Genomic DNA, 20,809 nt, shown 5'->3' with positions numbered 1-20,809 from the left:
ATACAGTGTGCAGTGCACCCTATTAAGAATCATTTGGAAAAACTAGGACTAGGAAAAAGAATTATCCAATTTCGTCTAAGTCACACTATCAAAGTTATATATGAAGGCCTTCCTATCCTTTCTCCACATAAAAATATGATATAGAAAAATCAGAGGCATTTTGGCAGTTGCCTTGAGAAACTTAATAGCTGAGGCACAGAGGAATCAATTTAATCCATACTGTTCAAAACCCCCTAAAATAGAAAAGTATCTTGCAGTGAGATTTAACTCCTAAGACACATAAAGTGTCACAGGTAAGCTAAATGTGTAAGATCAATGTCAATTGATCCACAGTCAGTGGAGGTCCAGGCCTTTCCAGTTGTCTTTTAACATCAGCACATATCTTGGGATACCTCTCCTGGTCTCCATGGGATGTCCAGAAGAGCACGTCTTCTGTGGGCCTTCTGTCTTCTAGTTGCACAGATTTCTCAGATTCACCAAGGCATGTCAGAGGGCACTAAACACCTGTGTTGAGGCAGTTGAATGCAGTCCTTGTCTTTAGTTATGGTTGTCAATATATGAATAATGTCAATGGATATTGCTTTAGTTCCCCTGACTCTTTCTGCTAGATCTACTGGATGTTAATTTATTAATCCATTAACTGGATGTTAATTAATCAATCTATTAACCTATGAGCTCAGGCACGTACTCTAGGATCCCATTCCCTAACAAGCATTCAGTGTTTTTTGGCAGTCTTGTCTTCCAGATCTCAAGCTTCCTCTCCCATGTACCTCTAGGAAGGCAACTGGAGGCTGTGTGGGCACATAATGAATCACTGAACGTAGATGCATAGGCAACAGAACCCTAGCTCATACGTAAATACAAAAAATTAAGTATCTTGATCTCAAACTGAATCTCACCTCTTTTATCTAAAGAAATGGGTCTTTAAACACTTGAGAATCAAAGCACTGGTGATGTTACAAGCCACTGGGTTCTCCTGTTCTGGTAGAACAACATGCAACCATAATGAAGTATAGGGAAAACTAGACCAATATGACAGGCTATGTGATGCAAAGGATTTGAAATGCTGCCTCTTCCTTTATCTTTCTGAAGATTAGGAAATTTGGGGTCGGAATTTCTCAACCCCTGTCCAACTTGCTTCGAAGTGTTAAGTAGGAGAGGTTGCCACTGTCGGCCACAGCAAATGTGTTCAGCTCCATGCAAATAGTTTTCAATTCATTTTAAATCCTAACTTTTATTAGGTCATAAGAGACAAATAATGAAAAGAAATTAGACATACACAGATGCAAAAAAGGTAAACGAGAAGAACCTTTGTGTATACTTCCCAACAGTAGTAGCTTTGGCTCCGAACATCCTGCTTGACAGCACAAGAAATGGACAGTTCTGCTTGCCACTTAGGGAGTTAAATTACTTCCCCTTCTCAGTAACTTTTCTGCATCAAAGCATAACAGTTGCTGGTGAGACGGAAAGCATTCTAATGCTATGATGAATGGAGGTGTTTTTGCTTCTGCAAGGTCTTGTCCTCTCTCCCCTTTCATTACAGATAGCTCTTTATCAAAAGGTTTGCTGATTTTGCTTTATTTACATGGTGTTGCCTGATCTGAAGGTTTAGTGAAACAGCAATAAAAGTATCACTGTGTCTTGTATGTGAACTGTGGAAGATGAAATATAGTGACAGAACATACTTGAAATGAGGCAGTTTCACAGACTCCCTGTTATGTTTTTCCCAGAAACAGTGGGCTGATTAATAGAGAAAGTGTAGCTCAGTGAGTTTGAAGAAGAATTCAAGATTTTGCACATATACAAAAAGACACTGACTAAGAATCAATCAAAATAGATGAGGTTTCATTCTTAGACTTGACAGAGAAAATATTTAGGAAAAAAATCAATTACTGTTTTTATTCAGGGGAATTATTTTTGTATCATAAAGTATCACTAGATTTTAAAATGGAAATAGGTCTCACATTTCATTTGAACCGTTTTGAAACTTTTGCTTCTTAATAAGGAGGGCATTTTCAACATCAGTGCCAAGTGTAATCTGTATTTTACAATGTCTATAGAATTCAAACTAATTTTAAATTTACAAGTTAATTTGAAATTTTTGTTCTATTCTCCTGGTTTGGATGAAAGAAAGGTATAGAAAGTACCAGACACTCACTAGTGATCCGGTCAATTTAGACAATTTGATGATGGCATAGATTTAGTCATATAACACTCAGATTGCCCCCTCATTCTTGGTCAAATCCACTATCCTCTTTTCCATCAAGTGCTTCACCAAGCCTATGTCTGATTGCCAATTATAAGAATTTAGCAAATGAATAACGGCTAAATGAAAGGCAGTTGCTGACAGACTCCTGTTAGTAGTTACAATTTGGAATTGTTAACAGTTCTTTTATAGTGACATCCGATTGCGTTTTTATAAATGCTATTCGCTGCTTTGCTTTCCCTTTTAAATTCCACTTTGACTCATACTAGTTTATGCAGTCAAAGCTTCCTTGAGCTATTTGTAGAGCAAAATACAAAAAATAGCCACAAACTTGATTGTTTTTTGTAGATACTGATCCTGTAACTCAAATATTAAAAATAATATGTTCCCTATTAAATACAATTTTCTTGCTACAAAGTAAACAGATCAAAAAGGTAAATGATAAACTTTGTTACTACACTCTCCTATTTGCCATTTTGGACCAGATGATTAAATATAGGTATCCCAGACTTGAAAATCTTGATTACTTTGCTACTGAACCATTGATTTCTTTTGGTAATAATGTTGCATTCTTTCCTTTCACTTACCTACTGTAGCTGTGACTGCCTCACTGGATGGAAAGGTGCATTTTGCACAGAAATGGTGTCAGTATGTGATCCAGAGCATGATCCTCCACATCTGTGTAAGCAAGGCGGTACCTGTGTGCCGCTACCTGATGGCTACACATGTCACTGTCCTCTCGGAACAACCGGTACCTACTGCGAACAAGGTATGTCAAGTGAATAGTACACTCTACATAGAGTTACTTGACAGTAATGTCCAGGCAGAAAAAAAAAAAAAAAAAAAAAAAAACAGTATTTTGTAAAACATGAATGAAATGTGAAATGAAGTCACAAGGTATAAAATAGACTTTATTAAAGACAGAAACTGGTACTCCTTTCTGTTAGAAAAATCGTCATTTAAAACTGTGAAATGTTAGATAGTTTTCTGACTCTGCTTATTTTCAACACCATTTTTTCCCTCATTTTTTTTCAAATCATTCAACTAAATCCATGGGCAGTTTGACACTGTCAGATACTGAGGGGACAGGAAGCATTCCAGAGCAGTGTTATAGTGATCCTCTGCTCAGGTCGATTCCCAAGCTCACCATAATGAAGTACATTGAGAAATACTCTTAAGAGCTCAGAAGCACACTTCTGAGCACATTTCAGAAGCAGTAAGCATTTAGGATCTTATCCAATTTCCTCTGACAGTGGTGGAGAGGTTGTTCTTGACTTCAGTAGCTGTTGGATAGGGATGCACTGAGAATGATGATAGAAATGCAAATATCACTGTAATAATCTTCAGGTGATTGTTTTCCCTGACTTTCTATCAACATGTCTCCCACCAAATATGCCTTCAATCTGCCCGTCTTTTCTTACCCTTACGTATACGAAACCTTTATCAAGGTGTTTTCACCTGTAAGGGATTGTACAAATGAATATCCAACAATGTGCATACACAAGTGCTACAAGCTCAGGGACTTTTCCTGTAAGTGTCTGAAGTGTCTCTGTGCAAAAAGTTGTACTATGGTCTGCATCCTCTATTCTGCAGTTCTCAAATTCAAGTTAATATTGTAGAAGTGTATGTTTTTCCTTCAAGATGCTCTCTTTACATCTTTTGAAGAACACCAGTTACTGTTAAATAGCTCCTTTCTCAAACTGCCTGCCAATGTCTGACCTTCCTTGTTCTGCCTATAGAACAAGTTTCAAGCACAAAACTGACAAGCTGAACTGTTTTTGACCTATTTTGCAGTCCTCAACCAATAGATTGGTACAGTTTTAAAATCCCATTACAGAGAGCACTTGCAATTGGTAGGCTCAAATCAAAGAGAATATAGCTTCTGGAAAGCCATTGTTAAATTCTTTATTCCAGGTTAAAATGTGCTTGCTCTATTGCCTCTGCTGCAACAGTTTTTCAGGGCTCTTCATGTGAACATTTAGACTTTGAATTCTCATTTTTGAGTGAGATTTTAAAATATAATACCAACTGGACTCAGGACACTGACCAACAGGATGCATGCTATACATAAAGCTGTTAATTAATCAAGTAAAAATCCCTGTGTTCTGGTTTCCTAATAGATTTGGATCTTCTTGTGATGGCCACTATTACCTAAAAGAGATAGCTTATAACTGAGCAATAGAAAAATGTATTTCTTGTAGATTGTCATCCTCTTAGTAATTCATCCACCTGGTAAACACATTAGAGGGTTCCTTTCTGTTTTATTTAAAAGCTTTCTTTTTATAAGTAGGGTCTATGGGTCCTCACCCAACTCCGTGCCCTGCATTTCACCTTACTCTGGCAGAGTAATGAATTATCATGAGATTTTTCAAAGCGGAGTTTGCACTTTTAGTGAATGGCAAATTGCTAAAAACAGCTGTTTATCAAGATTGAATATCTCATCTCTGGATTGATGGTGGTTATTGAAGCCAAAAGAAAAAGAGACAGAGAAGAATGAATGGCCCAAGGGACCCAAAGAGAACAGAGGGAAGTTAAATGATGGAGACTAATGAATGTGCAAGAAAGAAGGAAAGAAGTGTGAGGAAAGGACAGAAGAGATTTATGAGGCAAAAGACATCACAGGAGAATAGCAAAGAGTAAGAACAAATAGGACTTTACCAAATAATAGTGACTGGAAAATACAGGACAATAATATGGATTGCACAGCAACAGGTCAGGTGAAATACATAAGGCAGTAGGGCTAGAACCACAGTAATGAGAAATAGTACTTTGACCACAGAAGTTAGAGATAATTAAGCATAAAATGACAGAAATCAAGTACTAACCTGCCTAACAAACACTAAAAATATCATAGAATCATCGTAGAATGGCTTGGGTTAGAAGGGACCTTAAAGATCATCTAGTTCCAACCCCCCTACCATGGGCAGGGATGCCACCCAGTAGATCAGGTGGTTCTTTCTGAAAACTGCATGGGAGAAATGAAATCATTCAGATGAGGCTATAACAGTTCTTAAAGAACTGCTTCTTTTGAAGAAGGGGGCCCACAGTTGAACTCAGTCCCTTCCTATATTCTTGGATATGGTGGCAACATGCCACAGACCAGCAGGCAACAGAGTAGCTCTCTCTGCTGATGTGGAGGCTTCAATATAGACAGAGCTTGAGATGACAGAAGCAGCCTTCCAGGTCCCTGGCTGTATGCAGTACCTGGGGCCGAGAAATCACTAAGGACCTGGCTGTTTCAGCTCTCCTCTGAGTATGCAGTAGACCTATTGGCTTGTGAGAAAAGCGGCCAAGATCAAGTGTCAAAGTTTAGAGATGAAGGAACAGTCTAAAAACCTTTTGCTGCAGACAAATAGTTTGATTTGTAGCACATCATTATTACATTATTATATATATACATCATAGTATATATATATATTTTATATATGTGGACACAATGTCTTTTTCTCAACTAGTAATTATTAAGGGATGTTGACATTCAAAATACAGATGTTATCATATCATATAGTTGTTACAGTAATAACTGTCTTCATTTAAATTCTGATCTTTACCAAATTGCACCTCAGCTGCTTATTCCTTGTGTATGAACAGTGTCCCTTTGTGAGTCCAGTAATCCTGTCTCTTGCAGTGGCCAATAGTAAAAGGTTAGAGAAAAGTTTAATACAGCAACTATGTTTGACATCTCCCTGAGGTATTTTTCTATCATCCAAACATTTTTATCTCATATTCCCTTCTTTTTAATTTTCTTTTTTTCTTGTTCTTTTTCTTCTTCTTCTTCTTCCTTTTTTTTTTTTTTTTTAAATAGATTAGGTCAGGTCTCTCACCTTGACATAAACAGTCTCATTTAAGGCAGTAGACAACTTGAACAAAAGTAAATTTGGAGTCGATGAAACTCCTCTTACATTATGTCAAGCTTTGAGATATCTTTCTACATAAGCTAGAATTCCACTAGATACTAAGCATGTGAAATTTATATCCTATGTAATATACTAGGTTTTGTAGAGGAAAGAAGAAAACCTATAATTTCAGAGGAGTTAATTGTAAGATTTTACAGACCTGATAATATTCTCTTTTAAGGGGACATCAATGTAGTATTTGAAAGATTCTGTAGATGGCAGTGTTGGAGAAGAATTGACAGTGGCTAAAATAAGCACAGTTTTTATCACTGAATTTATTTAAATTTTTAATTATTCAATAGTCTTGTTCTTTACCAAGGAAGTTTTGGCTCTATTAAACAGATGCTGATTAGATAAATAGAAAACACTAATTTCATCATGTCCCATAAACTTTAAGTGCACTTACTGAAACTATTACCATGTTCAAATACAAAGGGATTAGTTTGTATGACGTACTTTCACAACACCTACTAAAATAACTTGTTTTCTTCAAGGCCCCATAATGGAATACTACTGCCCTTTTAACAAAGAAATAAGTTAATAATAGATGTCTTCTACTGTACATTATGCTCTGAATTCCATAGCTACAATCACTGCTTGTCAGTACAGGTCTTGAAGAAAGGAAAGCAAATGTAAAAGAGCTTTTCATTGTTCTTATCCTAAATTTAATAGGATACTTATCAAGCAGTAAAACAATTTTCTTGATGAACAAATGACAAACAATTTTCTTTGATCATGTTTACCAACAGAAGTCAATTTTCTAGATGTTACTCTGATGTCAAATTCCATGTCTGATAAAATAGTACAGCAGAATTTTGCGAATACCTGAGAATAAAATTAAGACAATTCTGTAACTATCTAGTCCATCTAGTCACAATTTAGTCAATGAAAAGTGGAAGAAACTTTTAGAATCATTTTTATTATAAATATTTTTTTCTTTCTACATAGTCTAGAATGTTTCCCAATGTATATTTACTACTAGTATAAGAAAAATTAATTTTAGAGTATGCGTTAGCTTGAGATTTTTATCATAAACAGGCACATTACATACAAACACTGAAGCACAAATGCACGCATACATGTATGCAAAGTATGTTGGATTTATCTGACAATAAAGTTAGACCTGCTGATTTTATGCATAAACTGTTTCATAGTCACAGTTTGGAAACTTGTGTTTCTATTTCTAACTATTTTAAAGACAACTGTGGGCACTTACTAGCTGCTTGGTTTGAGTCACAGCGACTACTGTGTTCTCTTAGCAATTTAAGCAACAAAGGGCCCATCAAGCTTTCTGTTTCCAGTAGAATTTTTTGAAACCTTGTGGCAACATGCTGAGAAGATCTTGGAGTAGCAGTCGTATTCTATAAGGATAAAATGTTCTTTCAAAGTTTTATCAAAAAAAAGGAAATAGTCTAAACTTTCAGATATACCAGTAAACAATATTCACAGTAGACACAAGAAAACATGCATTTGTAATATTTCTTTGTATAATTCAAAGTGTCAAGTAGAATACAGTGAGTTGCCTACTTAAACACATGCCATGGATTAATCATATATAAACTTTAGCAGAAATTATGCTTGGCAAAAAAGGAAAGAATTGGTATGCAGTACAAAAGTAATGCCCTCTGTACCAAGTCAGCCAAGAGTGATGTGAAGGCCCAATAAAAATTCAGCCGTGCACTTACCATTCACTCTTGTTACCCAGTTTAGTAGAACAAGATACAGCCAGCTAACAACTATGTAGCAGGATGGCTCTGGAATTATTTTCAGACTTCTCTGTGAGAATGAATGATTTGCTGAAAATATACTAGTTGCCTTACTTTGTGAAGGTGCACAGAGCTAGAAACTGTGACAAGGGTAGGAATTCATTTTAAAGACAAGGCACCTAGGTTTAAGTATCTACATGTGAGTTCAATAGCTAAGGTGCCATTATGGTTGCCATTATCATAGAATCATAGAATCATTAAGGCTAGAAAAGACCTCCAATATCATCTGGTCCAAACATCCCCCTACCACCAATATCACCCACTAAACCATGTCACTAAGCGCCACATTCAACCTTTCCTTAAACACCCCCAGGGACGGTGACTCCACCACCACCCTGGACAACCCCTTCCAATGCCTAACCAAGATTATGGTCAATTTAGGCAGTGGGGCTATCTAGCTGATCAGAAGCTTGTTTAAAGGCAGATGGTTAGTGCTGTTTGAGATGCCCTGGCATTCAAATGCGCATCCAAAAGCATCCAACCAAGATTCATAGGTATGGTACAGGACCTGTCAGACAGCTATGCCTTTCTGTAGTGGAACATGGATGTAAGACAATAGTGGTTGTAAAATAACAATAGGTGTCTACATTTAGGAAACCAAATGGAACATTGGAAGGGGCTGCTTCAGGTTGAGGAGAATGACTTTGTGGTCTCTGTTGATTGTTGCAAGAGAGATGCTACTCAATTGCCTGAAAATACGTCCTTTTTGTATGCTGTCGTAGATCTTTCATGGCTTCCAGTTGCCAACTCCAAAAAGTCCTGTGTTTCCTGTTGTACCAGCCAGGCTCATGTGGATGTCCTGGAGTCCAGTATTCCTAGAGTATCTCAGTAGCAAGTGGCATGCATTTTTAAGCAACTGAACCCTATCCTACATCACACTTGACTGTAATAGGTATTTTAATGGTTACAAGTAATATGTGTAGGCAGCTAAATGTAAGTGTCTTAATGCCAAAATTGATCCCTCCAATTATATCTTGTTCTATTTCCTTGACTTAATTAATCTTATAAACACTATGTACCAACTTTCTTATACTCCAGTCATTCTCAAAGCACACATGCACACATGCACTATTTTCAGACTAAATCCAGTTCAAGATTAAGTGAAAATCTCAGTTTGGAAATAGATTTATAAATTCTGAGGTAATTAGTTCTTTATCAATTGCTTTATCAGGCTCCACTGAGATACTCCCAATCCCTCTCAATGCCTTAGTCTTGAGACACTTGAAGGCTTCCAGTGCAGAAATGGTCCCAGCGAGGGACTTTCAGACTGGCTGTTTCTTCTTTCAGGTTTCATCTTGAAAGTGTCTTCAGAGCATTTCAGTACCTAGAAGAAGCTTGTTACCAAAGCTAGGCACGGACTAAACATCTGTAGCTCTTGCTTGTATCACATATCTAGTGATTAGACATTCATTTTCACTATCAAACAAATGCTTGAACTCATATTTCAAAGAATATAATACCACTGAGCTATTGGATATGAAAGGATTTCTTTTACTTTTTGTCCTCTGTCTTCAAATCTCTTCTAGGAAATTTTTGTGTATCTACTGAAATATTCATTGTACAGAAGAAATAGAATCATAAAATCATAGAATATCCGAGTTGGAAGGGACCCACGAGGGTCATCGAGTCCAACTCCTGGGTCCCCAAAGGACCACCCAAAAAATATATATATATATCAGACCATGTGTCTGAGAATGTTGTCCAAAAGCTTCTCGAAGTCCAGCAGGCTTGGTGCCATGACCGCTTCCCTGGGAAGTCTGTTCCAGTGCCCAACCACCCTCTAGGTGAAGAACCTTTTCATGATAACCAGCCTGAACCTCCCCTGTAATTATCCATAGATAGAAATTATCCGTTTTGAATAGAAATTATCCATATCCTGCTGATAATATCCATATCGTCAGATACAGGAGAATTGGGTTCAGATTCCTACTCCAATTCATTTCATCACATTGAGGTTTCATAGCTGCTCCCACCAGTACAGTTTGCTAGGCCCCATGACTTATTCTTAGGCACTCATCCCTTAATATGTATCATACGGAAAGCCTGAGGTCTACTGTTTTGACTTTGGATGGTGACAGCTATTTTAGGCTTTGGAAAACCGGAGTTCTCTTTAGGGATTTAACCATATGCTCCTAGATGTTACTTCCTAGCTAATTAGATATCTAATTAGTGATTACAAATCTACTGCAACAAAAACAAATAGAATTGTAGACTTCACTTACAAAATTGCAATCTCTTGTTCCAGTATTGTTCAGAATAATGTTTGGCTCAGTCATGTCTTCAGGGACAACAAAGATTACTAATGGCTGCAGGTCTGGCAAAATTACCACTTTCATGAATACATTGTTCTAACTGGTCTATTAGAATTGTGTTAATAATCAATATTTTCATTAACATGCTCTACTTCTTGTTACTGCACTAAAAATGGAAGTTCAACTGGTTATTTTGTTGGGTTTTTTGTTTGTTTTTTGTTGCTATACTTGAATTAATTTGTTGGTTATGGAAATGTTAGCTCTTCAAAGATTAAATCGGCAGTGATAATTGAAAATAAAAACACAGTTGAGATAAGTTCTTTTTTTTTAATTTATCCAAATACCTAATACCTACACATGCAACCTTTCCCCGCCCCCCCCCCCAAAAAAAAAAAAGCCTTGAAGGTTTCCATACAGCCACACCTGTCATTATTTTCCAAAGTGAAAAAAGTGTCTGGTGGAGCTGTTCACTCTCTATGATGGATTCAAAACATTGACTGTGAACTTTAAAAGATTTCAGACAACTGTTTATTGCTAATGAACTGTTAGTGCTGCGCTGTAAGTGGCAGGTCCTGAATGCATTCTTCCACCACCTCCTGATGGTTTGTCTGCTTGGTCTGTCATCCTAGAGATGGTGCAGGTGTCTAGTCTTGAAGACAGCTCTGCTGAGAAGCCTCAGCAGGAACTTCCCCCTGCTTTGCTCAAGAGCGGCTTTTAAATAGAGGCCCTTGACCTTGATCCCTGGCTGCACTGCAGCAGCACCACAACCAATCCATGAGCTGTGTTGATCTAGACCTGGACCCCAATGCACAGGCTGACTTGTGGGCTTGACCAAAGCCCTGCCTCATCACTCTGGGTCAGCCTGGGTGATCTGGGCTCCAAAGCTGGCACTGGCTGTTCCCCTGAGTCCGTCTGGCTCACCTTACTCAGGGACTGAGAGGCAGGAATCTTGTTTCTATTATTTAGTTGCAAAAAGGATTGGAGAGAAGAAAAACAAAGTGGTATAGCTGTTATAGCATCAAAGGCTGATCATCCAAACCATATTTTGCCAATTTGGCTGTATAAGTATACTATGAAAAGACTATGTCGAAGGCCTTGCTCAACTTGAGGCAAACATTCACTGTTCTTGGCTTGCCACAGAGCCACCCATCTCATCAAAAAAGCTATCAGGCTGGTCATGCATAATTTGACCTTGTTGACATCTTGTCTTTTATATGAGTGGATATTGCATCCAGGAGGTTCTTGCTCCATGGTAATTCCTAAGTGAGGTGACGTTGACTGGGCCATAAGTCTTTATATCATCTTTCTTGCCTTTGCTGGAAGAGAATGTGATGTTTTCTTTCCTCCAATCATCAGGAACCTCCTGTGATCACCACGATCTTTCAAAGCTTATCAATCAGGAACAGCCCCATGGTGATATTGGCCATCTCATTACTCTGGGGTGCATCCCAGCCAGTCCCCTGCCCTTGGCTGTAACTGACTGGCTGAAGTGCTCCCAGATTCTTCCTCTGCCAAAGATAATGCTTCACTTCCCCAAGTGTTGCTTCCAGGCTCAGGGACCTGGGAGTCTTGAGCAGACCTTACCAGTAAAAAAAAATCAAACAGCTTTGAGTATCTTGCCTTTTTCCGTGTCCTATGTCATTAGGTCCCCACTCTATTGAGGAGTGGCTCCACATTTTCCTTAGACTTCTGTTAGAAGTCTTCTTGTTTCCCTTCGCATGCCTTGCCAGTTTCCACTCCTGCTGAAATTTATTCCCAACTCCATCATTGTTACGCTCAGGTGTTGGCTCTGTATTCCTGCTGGGTATTCCTGCTCTGTATTCCTGCTTCCACAGCCTGTAGGCTTCCTTTTTGGTGTCTGAGCTCAGTTTTTAATGTTGTTTGTTTTACTTTTCTGCTGCAAGATTTCTTGACAGACTGCTTGGCAAATGGGCTTGCTGAAAGTTTTGAGGCAACAAGATGCTTGAATAAACCATGACAGTGTAATTCCTGAGGCTGCAGGGTGGGATGTGTAGAAGCAGGCGGGCTTCAATAGTGGTAACTGAGCTGCAAGTATAACCTAGAAATCTTTGTTCATAACAGCGGTTCAGCAGGACATATGAGCATGTGGTAGTTTTACCCAGCTGGGCAGCTGAGCTCCACCACAACCCCTCTCTTACTCTTCTTCCTCAAAGGGAAAGGGGGAGAAAATACAATGAAAAGGGCTCAAGGGTTGAAATAAGGCCAGGGAGATCACTCAACAATTATCATCGTGGGCAAAACAGATTCAGCATAGGGAGATAACTGCAATTTATTGACTGACCAGGAAACTAAAGCAGCGAGAAATAAAAAGCAAACTAAAACTACCTTCCGCCCTTCCGCCCTCTTCCACTGCCTCCCCCCGAGCGGTGCAGGGGAATGGGGAACGGAATGCGGTCAGTCCCTGACGCTTCGTCTCAGCCGCTCCCTCACGGTCACTCCCTGCCCCTGCTCCCCGTGGGGTCCCTCCCACGGGATGCCGTCCTTCCCGAACTGAGCCTGCGGGGGCTGCCCACAGGCAGCAGCTCTTCAAGAACTGCTCCCACACGGCTCCGTACCACGGGGTCCATCCCCCAGGAGCAAACTGCTCCAGCACGGGTCCCCCACGGGCGGCAGCTCCCCCCAGACCCCCTGCTCCTGCGTGGGCTCCTCTCCACGGGCTGCAGCTCCGGCCCGGGGCCTGCTCCTGCGGGGGCTCTCCATGGGCCGCAGCCTCCTCCAGGCCACATCTACCTGCTTCCTCCTTCTACACTGCCCTTGGGGTCTGCAGGGCTGGTTCTCACTTCTCACTCTCCCAGCAGCTGTTGCACAGCAGTTTTTTTTCCCCCTTTCTTCAGTCTTCTCTCCCAGAGGCCCACCCATTGTTGCTCCCTGGCTCGGCTCTGGCCAGCAGCAGGTCCCTTTTGGAGCCGTCTGGAGCTGGCTCTGGTCTGACATGGGGCAGCTGCTGGGCTCTGCTCACAGAGGCCACCCCTGCAGACACTTTGCTACCAAACTCTTGCCACGTAAACCTAATATAGAGCATTGCAGGGCTACTTAAAGGAGGGTAGCAGGAGGAACCTGAAATGTATGAATGTTTAGTAGAGGGAAACAGAAGCAAACTTCAGCAATAATACCTGCAGAACCTTGTTATGTGTTCCCATAGCTCTAATTGGTCTAAAGGGATTTAGAATTTAATTCTTTCAGTATCATTTAGAGATGCATAGCTTTATCAGATACTAGTACTCAGCTTAGAGAAGTGAGACATTAATCTGATACAGAATGAAAGTGTTTGCTTAAATGCCTGTTGTGCTAACAGTACGCCATGCAGTGCTGAGTGCGCTAATGAGGAATACAACAGTTACACAGTAGAGGTCCTACAAATTTAGCTTATAGGACTGTCACAGGCATCCATTTATCTCAGCTGTTTTAGTGGAGTTTCTCTGGAGTAAGAATTTGTAGCACAGGAACTATTTTGCAGAAGTTTTACCAAACTACTTATATTCTTATCTTAGGGTAAAAAACAAAGGTTGTTGCCAAGAATACAATAGTAAAGTATCTCAGCATTTGACTTAACATGTTAGTTTTGCATATGCCTGCCATAAAAGCAAATTGAAATGCTTAAATTTTCTTATTCTACAGCTTAAAAACTTGTCTATCTATAGATGCAGTGTTGCAAAAAATTGAATTTTATTCTGATTATCTCTGTGCACTGCAGTAGACTTAAAACCTTCTGTTCTGAGATATGGGTGGACTTCCCATGTAACTGTCAAGTCAGATCTTCTTCATGCATATAATCAATATTTATTGTATCTACAGAATAATTTACATGCAAATTAGAACTCATTCAAGTACTTCCTGTAGTTAGTCCTGCCGCATTGTGGCAAAATATGTTGTTCTCCGACATTTGTTCAGATAAATTTATTGGAAATAAAAATATTTTTAGCAAAATGGAAATAAACTCTTTGCATCTTGAAAGTTGCAAAATAAAGTATATTAAATAGAGTATTTTACTTGATATCTGTAAATCAGAATCATGATACTGCGTTTCTAAAGCATTCCGACACCTACTGATGATATTTTTAGATATTGTTTGCAATAAAGTCATGGATTTAATTCATTCTTTGAGTGATACTATGAAATCAGGATTTTTTTTCCATCCTTGTTCTCTTTCTCTGCTCCAAGGCTTTTTACTACAGCAATCTTGCTCCCATATACATGCCAATGATAAGCAATGTAGCATTTCACCTGCTGCAGCAGAACATTTTGCTTTCACACTAGTCATTGTCCATGCTTCCTTCATAAGCTGTAAAGAATTAACTACATTGACAAAGTGAAACTGAATGTGTCATGAAGACTTTCACATATCTCATTATACACTTCACCTAGTATGACCTTTTAAGCAGTATTTTATTTTTATATTATTTTAGTATGACATTAGTATAAGATTTTTACTTATTTTAGTATAAAATTGACAGCTGTGGCACAGTTCTTCCATATGTAAGTCTTGCTGTGCAAAACTTTGGTAGGAGAAGACTGACTGACTGATGCAGAAAGCAAAAAAGTCTATGAACAAAAGAATCATTATTTCCGTGTAATTTTTAAATATGAAGCCATCAAGGTATAGACTACATCTATAACTGCTAATGGAGAATATTTTCTCTTACCCACTAAAAAAATACAAGCATCTAAAAATCCAAATGAAAATCTTTAATTTTAAGTATTACTTTGTTTTGGCTTTTGTACCTGATAGTGTTCATACATTTTAATTTCATGCATTATGTCACTTAATCTGTTTAGAAAGTTCTATTACTGTTTGTCTTACACAGTCATTGCTACTCTCAAGACTGTATTTTTATTACTGTTATCTTTTAAGTATAGGTGCCAGGAACTTTATGTTTCTGACATATATTGCTACAGACACTGCATAGACTTGATGTCATAACAGCTATTATGATGCTTAAGATGGGAATGATTTGTTAATGTAATGTTTTTGAGTGAGAATATATGTGTAGGTTGAATAGCAGATCATCAAAAGTTTCATTCAGATCATTAGAACATTTCATAAATACACTATAGATGGTTTTACAGAGGTTAAAACTTATTTCTAAACTCACTGAGAATTTCCGGTGTTAAATCCATGCACGTTCCTTGGAAGTATTAACTGTAACTTAGGGGAAAAAACAAAATAACAAAGAGGCCGGTTGTGTTATTTACTGAGGCATCATCAAGTACTGAAAACAGGTGAGGCATCTGGATCCTGTATAATGCTGCATCTGTCTGCTGGAAACAATCCACCAAAAACACCTTGAATCCAATTCTGAGGGAGGTGGTATGACAAACAGACAAATTACAATGTCTTGCAGCGTGCTGGCTCTATACCAATCTAATAATTAAGGCCCATCTGTGATAGGCAGTACAAGCTGCAACTGCATGACAAGTGAATTCACAAGCAGATGCTATAGAGAAAACTTGAGTGTGGAAAGATAATATAAGGTCATGTAGGAGTGCACTACCAGGAAATCTTGAAGGTATATTTGGCTGAAATCAAGTTACTATAAATCTTCTAGGAAATTTGTGGTGCCAAATTGAGGAAAGTTGTTGGTTTCTTAAAAAAGAAACAACACAGCTTCAGCAGAAAAACTGTGAAAAGAATTAGAAAATGTATAATATTTTGAATATTATACATTTCAGTATAATACAGAACCATTTGAATTACTGAGCAGCTCAGTGTGATTATCCTAAAAACAAATTTCAGCAGCTATTAATAATGTACTTTCAACTTAAAATGTACATTCTTATGTCATAAGAAGCAGTTCATAAAGATCTTTCACTAAAGATTTTGTCTATGTAGTGAAGAAATGACTGCTTATTTTGACTCCTGCAAGAGTACTTTATGCTTGAATTTGTAAACAATGTAAACATAACACTTTTATATATTTGAAAGTGAACACTAACAAGATCACATTTAGTTTGCATGAAAACTACAGGCTTGATTGTCAATGAAGACAAGACATCCAGAAAACAAAATGGCTTTGATTTGCTATTATGTGAGTTTTATTCTTTATATAGGTTATTTTTAGTCTTCAGAAAGGGAAGAACTGGAAGTATTATGTACAGCATATGTGAGATATACAGAATATCTGTAGACAGTTGATGCTACAATAATGCAGTACTCCCAAGTATCTTTCAGAAGAAGACATTTCCTCTCATATTTTTCAGCTATTTCCATTAGTGATCCTTCTTTCAGAAGTAACGAATCATCGTGGATGTCATTTGCACCCTTTTATATCCGACATAAGACCCATATCAAACTCCAGTTTCAGCCTCTATCTCCGGACGGTATCCTGTTTTACACTGCACAGCATTTGGGTACTCAATCAGGTAAGGATATTCCCAGTTTGCTAATATTATACATCCAGGTGCTTTTGTGAAAAAGAAAAGCAGCATATTCAAGTGATGCAGGTGTTCAGTCTCTGTAACTCATTGTCCATGGTGGCTGGGTTTTGAGCTGTGTGTATAATCATGTTCCTGAGAACAAACGTGTAATAAAATTTTGGATGAGTCCAAAACCAACAAGGATTTAATGAAGTGATTCAACAAACCATTTTCCCCTGAAAAGTAATTGTAGCCAGATCTTCAACAAGTATTTACTGATACTGCTCCCATAGATCCAGTGCAGCTACACCAGGATTTACAGTCTAGGGCTTGGCTCAGTATTTTAAAATGTCCCAAAATAAAGCAATATAAAAACTGATCAACCTGAAGTTAAGCAAAAGTGAACTGTGAAGGAGAACTGAAGTTCATCAGAAACTTAATTGTTTCTTCTGTAATGCTGAAAAGTTTGCTGGTGCAGCATGCAAAACATACACATTCTACATTTGCCAGATATGCAGAATGAAAAACAAATTAAATAGATAATTTCTGCTATTTACAAAATTATTGTAAATTTTACTGAGTAACCATTCCTAAAACTTCATGGCAAAAAAACATAATTTGCCAAACAGTGCAAATGCATTTTAAAATGTATTTTTAAGGTGTAATTTTTTAAATATACTTTATTAATGTATTTAATTTTTATATTGCATTTGTATGGTGGCTTGCATGTTTTTAAGCAGAAGAATGATGTATCACTTGTAACATGATTTTAGAGCAAATTTTCCACCTGTATTAAGTAATATGCTATGCAAAACTGGGTCTTTGTATGATAAAAAAAACATAATTGCTCATCATGTATTTTTATATTTGTTCAAGGTCTAGAGCTTTGAGACATTTCTATAAAGATACTCAAACATGCATGCATATAAATGCACATACACCCAGTCTACCATCTTCTTATTCTCTACACAGCTGCTTTAACAGGCTACTATTAGATGAGATTGATAATATATCATACAGTGCTGGCTTGTCTTGTTCTAATTACAACCACATACAGAAAAGCAGCTTCAAAGAAAAAATAGATAGCACAATACAAATACATTTATTTGCAAAGAACTCTGTCTTCTACAATGAATCTTTTATAACTCTATCACTCACAAGCCAAACTCTGAGATTCTCACTGAATAGTTCTCTCCTGTGTAAACTAAAGCATTATATGGGCCATGAAAAATAGAAGAGAAAAAAAAAGGATCCCTCTCAAGAGAACCCTGGAATAGTCAGAGGTCATGGAAGCAACTAGCATATAAAGAAATTAAATATCTCTTTGGCAGCACCTGTTTAACTTGGGCTAGGAGTGGTTTACCATGAGCATGCCCTCATTCTATTACCATTCAGGAATGTTTAGTTTGCACAGAAAGGAATATTTTCTTAAAGTCACTCTTTAGAAACATACCAAATTCATTTCAAAACAAAACCAAAAAAAATCAAAAAAAGTCTTCTGTAGAGTAATGTAATTTCTTTACACATTTCCTACTCCCCTTTTCACTGTCCTGAAGTTTGAAAGATTTAGGAAAAGCTAATAGTGTGGCCCTTAATATTTGCCTTTATCTAATCCTGTCAAATCCAGACAGAATTAGACTGATGAAAGACTCAGAAGTATTCTTAGCAGCCAGCAGATGTGAAAGAGCTTTCTGTTGGGGATTAGTTTACAAAGCACTTTATATAAATCCTTTTCTTCTGTGCAGTTATGTAAGATTTAATAAATTGATTGTCCAAACCACAGGATTTTTTTTTCTAAACTTATTTTTAATAGAAAATAATTAGGACATTAGGACATCTCTCCTTCCCTTCCCTTCCCTTCCCTTCCCTTCCCTTCCCTTCCCTTCCCTTCCCTTCCCTTCCCTTCCCTTCCCTTCCCTTCCCTTCCCTTCCCTTCCCTTCCCTTCCCTTCCCTTCCCTTCCCTTCCCTTCCCTTCCCTTCCCTTCCCTTCCCTTCCCTTCCCTTCCCTTCGGCAATGCTTCTTTTGTAAAAGAAATGAGCTCTGACTATGCAGCTAATTTAGGAATGATACTGAGTTGTAGCATGTCACAGTGACATGATTGTACATTGGCTTGTTACCCAATGTAAATAGTACACTGGGACTTTCCCTGCAAAGGACTGCAAGGGCATTCTTTTGTAAGAAAAAAAAAAATGGGTTTCGTAAGTGAAAAATAACCATAAGACTTTCCTTAAAACATTTCTTTTTTCTTTTGTTCTTTCCAAATAACATTACACACATTTCTAGAGAGGGTGGATAGTCTCTTTACTCAAAACTTGATATGCTGGTCCCAGTCTCTGCTCCTCTAACAAACTGGTTACTTCAGTAGACACATTTAATTACCTGGTAAATTAGCATAAATGGAAGATATCCTACCAATCCTTTTCTGTTAGCAGAAGTTCCTATAATTCTTTCAATCATAGACTTTCTTGTTTTGCCAGCTCTTTCTGAAGTTTCATCTTGATTTTCAGTAATAATACTAATATTATTGAATAATTAATTATTAATCCGTGCTGTTCCTATGAAAATCATTCCAAAGTTTAGCAAAATTTTAAGTGGCTAGTGGTTAATAATAATATGGGTAAAAGATGGAAGGGAAGGGAAGGGAAGGGAAGGGAAGGGAAGGGAAGGGAAGGGAAGGGAAGGGAAGGGAAGGGAAGGGAAGGGAAGGGAAGGGAAGGGAAGGGAAGGGAAGGGAAGGGAAGGGAAGGGAAGGGAAGGGAAGGGAAGGGAAGGGAAGGGAAGGGAAGGGAAGGGAAGGGAAGGGAAGGGAAGGGAAGGGAAGGGAAGGGAAGGGAAGGGAAGGGAAGGGAAGAAGGATGTATACATTTTTTAATTTGTAAACTTGCAGATAGAAAGACAAAAAGTTTTTTCCCTTGCTTTGATTACTTGTTTTATGCTAGCAAGGTAAATATTTGGGAGATACATATAGTTGTATGTACTGCTTCTGAGTGAGATCTCTGCAAATAATACAGCATTTTTGTGGAGTTCAGCAAAGTGTTGGTAGAAGGTCAGCCCATTTCACATTTTCTTCAGTGCAATGTATCCTATTCCTGCCAACAAGTGTGAGATCCCCACTAAATATCCTTTAATTCAGTTGGATGCCCATCAAATGCTTGAGCAATGTATAATTTAGTCCATTTACATAGAGACCACTCTACATATTTAAAGTCCTTAAAACTCTGGGTAAAAAGCTGTGAGGAGCATTATTTTTTCATTGAGTCATAGCATTACTGAAGCTTTACATTTGTTCATAAAGGTGGAATATGTTGTAGGCTGCCTACACAGTTCTTAAATTCAGGCCAGGGTGATGGAAAGGTTTGATCCCTGATGAGATGAGAAAGAACAGTTATGCTGGGTGACTAAGAAGGTAGTCAGGTTAATAAACAGAATAGGATGACTCATACTAAATTTAATACTCAACGTTTGCAAAGCCAGTGCTCTGTCTCCTTTTAAAGGGATTATGTTACCTACCTGGTCTGAAAAACCTCCACACTTTAACTCCTGAGAAGGCATTTCAGTTTAAAAACCTGAACTAAGAGATAGCAAGTATGGGTGTATGATGGCTACTTGCTTTTCTAAGACATTTTTATGGTGAAAACCAAGTCATTCTATTGGACTAAAATCCTTTGAAAATATTCAGAATTGCTGGAATATACATGCAGAGAAAAGCTTTGTTTTCCTGATCAGAAACAAATTGACCAGTCTACCCACTTTTAGAAGAGAATCGCAGTGGTTAAGTCTTCTCTCTTGGTATCCATTTTTCATTTTCCAACAGGGGCATCAATTCTGCTTTTTTTTGCTAGTTTTAGGATCATTTGTATGGACTAAATTAGCAGCGTAGGAAGCTGAGCTGTTCACTTATCTATGTGATGGAACAGTCATCCCCATTGTCCTGAAATCTGTTGTATATGAAGACCTGTTGCTACCCGTTTGCCACTGGCAAGCAAACCAAACATGAGGCAACAAAACTGAGATTGCTCAATAAAGGTGACTCATCCTAGCTGCTGAAATATGTCCGAGTGATAGTGGTGCGTAAATGAAGCTGAAAAGTTTCTTCACCAAGAACAGCATTTTTGAAACATGAGGCTGAATAGTTTGACCTAAATAGCCAACCCCTTCTAGATGCATCAGCATCACTACATCCAGGGGGTTGTTCTGGACCCTAGCTGTGCCCTTCTGCTCCGAGATGGTGCTCCAAGCGTAAGGTGGAGTCTACCTATTATTATGGTGATTTTTACATGATTTGAGAGATTAACAGGCTTGGCTTGATACC

At 38.1% G+C, this 20,809-nt stretch overlaps 1 protein-coding gene across 1 annotated transcript in view; it reads left to right on the top strand.

The window, feature by feature from the left end:
- EYS (eyes shut homolog) overlaps positions 1-20,809 on the top strand; it is an 855,622-nt gene that overhangs the window by 826,034 nt on the left and 8,779 nt on the right. The window contains exons 46-47 of the mRNA XM_083831800.1: positions 2,803-2,975; positions 16,340-16,501. Coding sequence (XP_083687926.1) covers positions 2,803-2,975; positions 16,340-16,501 — 335 coding nt within the window. The remainder of the gene's footprint in view (positions 1-2,802; positions 2,976-16,339; positions 16,502-20,809) is intronic.

Source organism: Anser anser (genome assembly GCF_964211835.1).
Source record: "Anser anser genome assembly, chromosome: 3".
NCBI lineage: Eukaryota > Metazoa > Chordata > Aves > Anseriformes > Anatidae > Anser > Anser anser.
The sequence above is the reverse complement of the archived record's forward strand: the minus strand, read 5'-3'. Positions and strand labels throughout refer to the sequence as shown.